An 8144-nucleotide genomic window follows, 5' to 3' on the forward strand; every position below is an offset into this window, starting at 1 on the left:
GATCTAAATCGTTCCTCGATAACGGCAGATTTCTCGCGATGCGACGATAGAGTGGTGATTGAAGAGAGCAAGACGTTAAAGGACCTCATCCACCTCTTCTGCGCGCCTCGCTTCAAGCACCGCCTCCACCGTGTCGCCGTCACCGCCTCGCCAACAAGCCCGGTACGTTGGCTGTCCCCCCTCGCACTACACAGCGGTGCTTACGTCAGCCTCTTCTTTCCTGTCGACCAGGACGAAGCTCCGTCGGTCACGAACGTGGCCAGTTTGTCGGATGTCGTCGCGTTGGCCGTGTCCCAGCCCGACCTGCTCCCGCCCGAGAAGGCCAAGGCGACGGTCGGGGCGCTGAAGCTGGTCAAGCCCATCATCGGTGTGCGCATGGACAGCGCGGTGGTTGACGCGCTCGACATCCTCTTCCACAACAAGGTCAGCGGCATCGCCCTCATCGACCACAGCGGCCGCGTCACCGGCAACCTCTCCGCCAGCGATCTCCGAGTACACACACCGCAATTAACGTCGACACACACACACACACACAACGCGACACACGACACACGCTCGTGCGGCCGGTCACGCAAATCTCACGACTTCCTCCGCAACAGGGCCTGAAGCCAGAGTCGTTCAAATACTTCGAGGGCTCCGTCCTGCAGTTCTTCGTGAAGGGGCTTCCACGCGTGGCGGTACGCATAGCGCGACACGACACGACACGCACGACACGTCAACACTCCACTTCACAGAGGTTTCAAACTCACGCGTGTGCGATCCGTACGGTAACAGACGGGACACGAGAGGGGACCCGGCAGGGCGCCGGTGACGTGCACGGCCGAGGCTACGCTACTGGAGTGCATGGAGCTGATGGTGAAGGAGCAGATTCACCGTGTCTACGTTGTCGACAACCTCGACTCCCTCCACATCTACGGCGTCGTCTCCATGAGCGACCTCATCCACCACCTCAAGTAGTTTGCTCCCCAGAAAAACAAATAAGATAATAAAGGAAATTGATGAATGCTACAAAAATCATTTTTCAGCCCACGCGCAATAACGAAGAAGCATCAAAAGATGAAAAGGGCGGCCCACGCACTTTCGCTCGCAGCCGGCGTCTTGCTGCTCATACTGGTTGTGGTCGAAGGCGAGCTGCCACCCCGCCTGCCCGGCCGCATCGCTAAGGTGAGCCCCCTTCAGATTCACTCAAGATCTGCATCTTCTTGTATTGGGAGGCGCCTGCCATAGCTGTTGGCCAGTGACTGACGCCGGCACATGCGCGCGGCCAACCAAACAACTCAACCCAACGCGGTGCAGCGGTTAACTGAGCTCACCGACCCGGAGGCTCTCTGGCGCGACACGGAGCGCATCGCCATCGTGCGTCCGGCCGACACGCCGGGCAACGCCGCCGTGCGCGAGTACATCGTCTCCCAGTTCACCTCTGGAGGGCTGGCCCAGCCGTGGAACGTGGAGATTGACGAGTTCAGGAGCGCCACGCCCTACGGTGTGTAGTCCTGCGTGTTGTGCGAGCCGTGCGTGTCGTGCACGTCGTGTGTGTCGTGTGTATGTGTGTGTTAAGGGAGGTGGGTGGCGCAGGGGAGAAGACGTTCCGTAACATCATCGTCACGTGGAACTGCGACGCGCCGGAGCGGGTGGTCCTGGCTGCCCACTACGACTCCAAATACTTCCCCGTACTCCTACGCCTATTCCTCCCCCGCTTCCCACCCTCTCGGCTGCTGAGGTGGCGCCCCTCCGCATTGGCCGCACCAACCAACCAACGAGCTGCGCACCCAACACATCAGGAGCCGCGCAACTTTGTGGCGGCGACGGACTCGGCAGCGCCCTGCGCTCTGCTGCTCGACATCGCGCGCTCGCTCGACGCCCACCTCTCCTGCCCCACCTCCACCAACCGTTCGCCCCTCCCCCCTCCAGCTAGTCGTGTGTCGTGTGTCGTGTGTGTCGTGTGTGTCGTGTGTCGTGTGTCGTGTGTCAGTCGCGTAGCACCTCATGTGGTGTGTTTGTGGGGGGAGGGCAGTGGGTCTGCAGCTGGTGTTCTTTGACGGGGAGGAGGCGTTCCGCCATTGGACCCCCACGGACTCCATCTATGGCGCACGCCACCTGGCCGCCAAGTGGGCCGCCGAGGACAAGCTCGCCTCCATCTGTGCGTTCTCCCCACCCTCCTGCTGGACAGACGGTGTGGCCGCATGACTGACTGACTGCGTGCGTGTGGTGTGTGCGCGTGTGCGTGTTGCGTGTGCGGTTGTATGTGTGCTGCAGCGGTGTTCGTGCTGCTGGACCTGATTGGCGCGGCCAACCCCAAGTTCCAATCTTTCTGGACTGAGACCGGTGCGTTCTGGACCTTCCCTTTCCCCGCCAAACCAACATCGCGGTGGCGGCGTGGCTCACATTCGCCCCCGCCAACAGACGAGTACTACGGGCGGTTGCGGACCATCGAGAATTCGCTGAAGCGCACCCTCAACGGGTACCTCCCTCCGTCTTCTCTGGTTGCATGGCAATGCTATGTTGCTCGTTGTTATATTTTTATTTGGTTTTAATTTATTTTTAGTTTTTACTGTTACATTCTTCGCCTTGACACACGTTTATTGGGTGTGTTCCCCCCCTTTGCATTTGATTTCGTTCGATGTAGGACGAGGAACTACTTCCAGTCCAGGTCGATCTCGTACAGCGGCATCGAGGACGACCACATACCCTTCCTCCAGCGCGGGGTCAAGATCCTCCACCTCATCTGCAACCCCTTCCCCCGGTACGCGCGTGCCCCCTTCGCTGTCGCGAAGCTTCGTCTTCGCTTTCTTCATTCTTCATTCTTCATTCTTCATTCTTCATTCTTTGTCGTCTTCTTTCTTGCCATGCGCCTTACATGTGCGGCGTAATCCTAGGGTGTGGCACACGGACTACGACAACCTCGACGCCATTCACCTCCCCACCCTCTCCGACATCTCCAGTACTGCCCCCTTCTCTCCCAGTCTTCAGTGTTAATCACTTGACGCCACGGCGAATGTGTGATGCTGATCGCACGTTCGGGGGGCGTGCAGCGATCATGCGAGTCTTTGTGGCCGAGCTCATGGGCGTGCGCGATGAGGGTAACGCCGACGGGAGAAGAGCAGGTAAGCAGCGAGAGGCCCTTCTCCACAACGCCTCCGCTGAGGTGGTGGCTTAGTCACTCCCCCCAACCAAGCGCACGCACAGCCCTCAATCTCACCCTTGAATTCGTGTGGGGCTGGCCGCGACTAAAAGGCTCCCCTTCCCCTTCTCCCGTGCTCCCCGACCACTCAGAGCTGTGAATCGGTGGTGGCCCTTTCCGCGCGGGACTCGCAGCCGCACGCGTTTCGGAAATAAAACAGTCACTATAACTTTGTTTTAGAGAAGCTTGGCCCGCCAGTCATACTCGTCTTCGTCGTCGTCTTCTTCTTCATCGTCCTCCTCTTCCTCTTCTTCGTCGTCCTTGTCTTCCTCCTCCTTTGGTTTGGATGGTTCGATGTCCATCGTCGTGCGCTCGTCGCTGCTGCTGACGTCGGTCGAAGCTCCGGCAGGCTGGGCGCCCATCTTTTGTCGCAGCATCGCCAGCTTCCTCTGTCGCAGCTCCTGCAGTTGCGACAGTCGCTCCTCTGTATGTTCGCACATGTGTGTGTGTGTAAGTCGACAAAACTATCCAACCAGCACGTCACGACCTTTCGACCGAAGAGGTAACGGGCCAATAGAATACCTTTGCGCTGAAACTCGAGCGAGATCTCCTCGTCCTCTTCGTTCTCCTCGGCTTCCTCCTCTTCGCCGCCGATGAGGTCTTCGAGCTGCGCCAGGTTCTCGCTCTCCCGCTTCTTCTTCTCCTCGTCCTCGGCCACCTGGGTCATCGTGGCCTGGAACTTCTCCCACTCGTCCCTGCGCGCAACAGAGATGAGCCATCACACAAGAACGAACAAGAAGCGAAGAAGCGAAGAAAGAACGAAGAATGAAGAACGAAGACGTACTCGAGGGAGGGCTTCTGTGCGGCGGCCTTGGGCCGCATCTGGGAGTCCTTGTTGGGATCGTCGAAGAAGCCCGTCGGCAGTGCCCCCTTGCTCTCCGCGTCCCCGCTCGGCTTGGCCTGGCGCACCAAACACCACAAGCAACGCACGACACGACACACGACACACGCGACACGACACACCAATCGAGCATTCGATCAGCGATATCAATAGCGATCAGCGGGGGAGGGGAGAGAGGCGTGTGTGTTACCTGCGCCTCGATCACGACTTGGCCGGCGGCGGGGGCGGACGACGCCGCAGCGGCGTCAAAGAAATCGGCCGGAATCGCGCCCTTCTTGGCCACGGGCGCCTCCGCGGCCTTGAGCTTCTTGCTCGGCGATGGGACATCAGCGGCCTCAGTGGCAGTGGCGGCGGCATCGAAGAAACCCGCCGGCAGCGCCGACGAAGAAGTCGACGACGAAGAGGAAGAGGAAGACGACGAGGGTGTCACTTCGTGGGCCTTTCGCTTGGCGGAGGCGGCCGGGGAGGGCGGCGGTGCGTGCGCCCCTTCCTCCTCCTCCTCGTCCTCCTCATCGCCGTACCCCAGGAGAAGCGAGGGCGCGCTCTTTTCTTTCGCCTTTTCTTTTCCCTTACTCTGTTGTGCTGCAGCTGGTGGTGCGGCCACCGGAGCCAGCGGCGCCTTAAATCCCGACCTGGCGCCCATCATCGACTACGTTAGTTATCGCACGCAACGACCAGATGACACACGCACGACACACATACTACACGCCCGGCCCATACACACACGACGCACATACGACACGCACGGCACACACACTTCACGTCGACGCGAGACTGAACGGTAGGTCAGGCGTACGGGGCAGCGGCGGCAGCGGGCGGTTGGATCGGTCTCTTAAAGCCCGCGGGTGTGGCGACCGGCGTGGTGGTGGTGGCGCCACTCTTGGCGTCCTTCTGCTTCTTCAGCTCCAGAATGGCCTGAACAGACACGACACGACGTACACGTCGGGCGTCAGCTGCGTAGTTGCGCGGTGTGTGCACGCATTGCTGCCATTCCACACACGAACACACACGACAGCAATGGGGGGGGTACCAGCTTGTGCTGCTTGGAGGCGACGTGGGCGTCCCACAGGGCCTCGTCCTTCACTGTGACCTCGCACACACGGCACACCGGCTGCCCCACGGCGTTGTAACTGCACGCGGAACGAAAAATAAAGTTGAAGTTTATTTAAAAACAATGTGTCGATTCATAATTGATTGACATATGTGCACAAACACAAACACAAGATCTGGAGATAGAAGCAAAAATAAAATATAAAAATATAACATTAAATTACAAAAGGACACGGTACCGGACGAGGGGCGAGGTGATTTTCTTCTCCTGCTTCTTCTGCGCGAGGGCAGAGCGCATCATCTTGCGCAAGTCGCCCTTGCCTGCCGCTGCTCCCTTCATCTTTCAATCCGCCACTGCACCTGATTTGCGATTTATTCGCTTTTCCTTGTTTTTCTCGACCATCGTTAAGGTGGCGGTTCGATGACAAAAGTGTTCTTGGACTTCTCACACCGTTCCAGGCTAGATGTCGGCCAGCACTCGACGACTCTTGCCATGGTCGTGGCTCGCCGGCTGGGTGTCTTCACCTTCTTGCGCACGCTGGCCTCTGAGGCCCAGATCGTAACGCAACGCAACCACAACACTACATCCAGTACCCATGGCTGAGAAGAGAGAGACCACCACCGCGCCGCTGCCCGACCTGACCGAGAACATCGAGGAGGACTGGCACGCGTACAAGGAGGGCAAGGGCAGACATCGCCACCTGGAGCGCAACGAGGAGAAGTTCCCGCCCAAGGCCCACGAGGAGAACGTGCCCGACCACAGCGAGACGACGCCCGACCCGGGCAAGGAGCGCGTCCTCAAGGGGCACACGCTGCCGGTCTCGCTCAAGGCCGCCCGCCGCATCCAGTCCGAGGCCGACAAGCACGCCACCACCGCCACCGCCCAGGACCTCAAGCGCGACGCCATGTCCAGCGCCGAGCACACCTCGCACACCCGCGTCTGAGGAGAGAGAAATGCCACGCTCGTGCGCGATTGCTTGCTCCAAGTAAATAAACTGAAAAAGTTGTAAATAAATAAATAAAAACAAAAAGATATAAACAACTAAGTGGGTGAACCGGTCGGTCACTGCTGCTGGGGCGGGTTGATGGTGTTGTAGACCGCCACGTAGTCGGCACCGGGATTGTCTTCGGCCGCCCGGGTGTAGACCTCCCGCAAGCTCTCCACGGCCACAGTGTTCACTCCTGTAGTACTCTCGCTCAGTTTAGAATGGCCGCTTTCGTGCAAGCCAAGAGTGCAGCAGTGGTCAGTGGCGTACCGAGTCGTGCCGCTTCAGCCGAGATGAGCTCGCTGTCCTTCTTGGCACCTTGTGGGGCGAGAGATGATCGGTCAGTACCGGGCGACCCACACACACAAAGCTGGAAATCAATGAACGTGGGTGAGCACACGCACCGGCGATGTCAAAGACGACCGAGCTGAAGTCGCGGCTCACCATGGTGGGCATCTTGAGGTCGAAGTACTTGGAATAGAGCTGGCTGGGACGAAGAACCTCCATCAACGCCTCCTCGCTCAGCCCTGCTCCCGCCCCCCAAACCACTCGCACGGCCGTTGATGAGCAGCAAAGGCGCAATCATTGCATCAATGTGAACAATAACTCATCGTACCCGCATTCTTGACCATGGCGAGACTGTTGGCGAAGGTGACGATCTCGCCCAGCACGATCTGGTTGAGCGCCAGCTTGAGGGTGGTGGCCCGCCCGATGTCCTCGCTGATGTGGCGCGGCGTGCCGAACGCGGCAAACATGTCCTTGAGCTGCTCGAACTGCTCCGCCGTCGAGCCCACCAGCACCTGTTCGTTGGGTTTGTGTCGTGTGTGCGGTGCTTGCGTTTGTGTGTCGTGTGTGTCGTGTGTACCTGCAGGGCACCCTGCTGGGCCACGGGGGTGGCGCCGAGCACGGGAGCCTCTACGAAGGAGGCGCCGAGGGCGAGCACGTCGCGCTGGAAGCGTTGGTTGTCGGCCGGGGCGACAGTAGCGCAGTTGACCAGGGTGCGCCCGCGCAGCGCTTCGCGCACGGGGCCGGAGTCGAGAATGGTGGCCTGCACCGCGCCAGCGTCAAACAGCATCGCCACCACGACGTCGGCCGCAGCCACCGCCTCCTCCACGCGGTCCACCACCACCGCACCAGCTTCTCTGCATGCACAGCAGCCGGTACAAATAACAATAAAAATAGATGCATCGATGGTAAGAAGCGAGGTGGGAAGAGGAGGGCGCACTGCAGTGGGAGGGCTTTGTCCTTGGTGCGGTTCCAGACCCACACCTGGTGGCCCTTCTTCAGCAGGTGCTCAGCCATTGGGTAGCCCATCGCCCCTGCACACACACATCCTCAGCAACGTACAGCGAGCGGCAGGAGAGCAGGAGGCGGCTATGGGCCTATGGTACCAACACCCAAGAACGCCACACGCAGTGTCATGACCGGCAGTCGATGCACGCAAATACAAATGACTTCAAAAATACCAAAGAAAAAAAAATCTGGCCTGGGGGAAACTGTCGGAAACTCAATTTCTTTTAAAGCACTTTTGGCAGACTGTGTTGGAAATGGTTTGGAATCCTGCGCCCGTACGGTGGAAGTGGCGGGGGAATGAAGGCATTCTAAAAATGTCACGCTTTTTTTATTTCTGTGCAGCATTTAATTTGTTTTGGGTTTAGCATTTTCTTGGTTCTTCTTCGCTGGCCTTTTCGACGGAGAGCCGACAGCGCACGAGACGGTCTCCCGCAACGAGTTACATCTGAGAAGGTAACAACCCATCTATCGCCACGCGGTGCTCCGTATGAGATGAGGACAGGAACGGAATCGGAGGATCACGTGCGAACCCGAAATTGAAAATTTTGTCATTTCATCGCTTCACATCTTCATTTCTTGGACCATTGCGGCCCTTCTCTTTGTTACCATACTTATTCCAACGTTGTCACAGATCCCGATGACTTCTCGTGATGAAGGCTATGGCGTGAATGGCCTGTCCAAGCCGGCCACCAGTACGCGCAATGCATTGTTATTAGTATATTATTGTTTATTATTACTTTTAAAATAATTACTATTTTTGCTCTGCTTTGACTGTCGGGGCTGTGTAGTGGTG

At 58.5% G+C, this 8144-nt stretch overlaps 5 protein-coding genes across 5 annotated transcripts in view; 3 read left to right on the forward strand and 2 right to left on the reverse strand.

Moving 5' to 3' along the window:
* ACA1_238590 (CBS domain containing protein) overlaps positions 1 to 957 on the forward strand; it is a gene marked incomplete at both ends in the record, with an annotated part of 1029 nt that extends 72 nt beyond the window's left edge. Inside the window, 4 exons of the mRNA XM_004335279.1 lie at positions 1 to 162; positions 232 to 492; positions 600 to 677; positions 775 to 957. The exon at positions 1 to 162 is cut by the window's left edge and continues 72 nt beyond it. Coding sequence (XP_004335327.1) covers positions 1 to 162; positions 232 to 492; positions 600 to 677; positions 775 to 957 — 684 coding nt within the window. The remainder of the gene's footprint in view (positions 163 to 231; positions 493 to 599; positions 678 to 774) is intronic.
* A 99-nt stretch (positions 958 to 1056) lies between these two features.
* On the forward strand, positions 1057 to 3279 carry ACA1_238600 (glutaminylpeptide cyclotransferase, putative; the record flags this gene model as incomplete). The annotated part of the gene is made up of 11 exons (XM_004335280.1): positions 1057 to 1164; positions 1297 to 1483; positions 1576 to 1670; positions 1782 to 1890; positions 2015 to 2140; positions 2257 to 2325; positions 2404 to 2461; positions 2627 to 2743; positions 2877 to 2941; positions 3033 to 3103; positions 3235 to 3279. Coding segments are annotated over 11 exons (1050 nt in total), but the record flags the coding sequence as incomplete, so codon positions are not given.
* Positions 3280 to 3357: 78 nt separating this feature from the next.
* Positions 3358 to 5412, reverse strand: ACA1_238610 (uncharacterized protein; the record flags this gene model as incomplete). Its single annotated transcript, XM_004335281.1, has 7 exons — positions 3358 to 3605; positions 3704 to 3876; positions 3966 to 4081; positions 4213 to 4654; positions 4819 to 4937; positions 5053 to 5152; positions 5312 to 5412. The coding sequence occupies 7 exons, from the start codon at positions 5410 to 5412 to the stop codon at positions 3358 to 3360; spliced, it is 1299 nt and encodes a 432-aa protein (XP_004335329.1).
* A 153-nt stretch (positions 5413 to 5565) lies between these two features.
* Positions 5566 to 6016, forward strand: ACA1_238620 (uncharacterized protein; the record flags this gene model as incomplete). Its single annotated transcript, XM_004335282.1, has 2 exons — positions 5566 to 5587; positions 5664 to 6016. 2 exons carry the CDS (start codon positions 5566 to 5568, stop codon positions 6014 to 6016), a joined length of 375 nt encoding a protein of 124 aa, XP_004335330.1.
* Positions 6017 to 6135: 119 nt separating this feature from the next.
* On the reverse strand, positions 6136 to 7480 carry ACA1_238630 (phosphogluconate dehydrogenase (decarboxylating), NAD binding domain containing protein; the record flags this gene model as incomplete). Its single annotated transcript, XM_004335283.1, has 7 exons — positions 6136 to 6254; positions 6329 to 6376; positions 6463 to 6585; positions 6675 to 6858; positions 6924 to 7200; positions 7284 to 7377; positions 7450 to 7480. The coding sequence occupies 7 exons, from the start codon at positions 7478 to 7480 to the stop codon at positions 6136 to 6138; spliced, it is 876 nt and encodes a 291-aa protein (XP_004335331.1).
* Positions 7481 to 8144: the final 664 nt, after the last annotated feature.

Source organism: Acanthamoeba castellanii (genome assembly GCF_000313135.1).
Source record: "Acanthamoeba castellanii str. Neff unplaced genomic scaffold scf7180000084763, whole genome shotgun sequence".
In the NCBI taxonomy this organism is placed as follows: domain Eukaryota; phylum Discosea; order Longamoebia; family Acanthamoebidae; genus Acanthamoeba; species Acanthamoeba castellanii.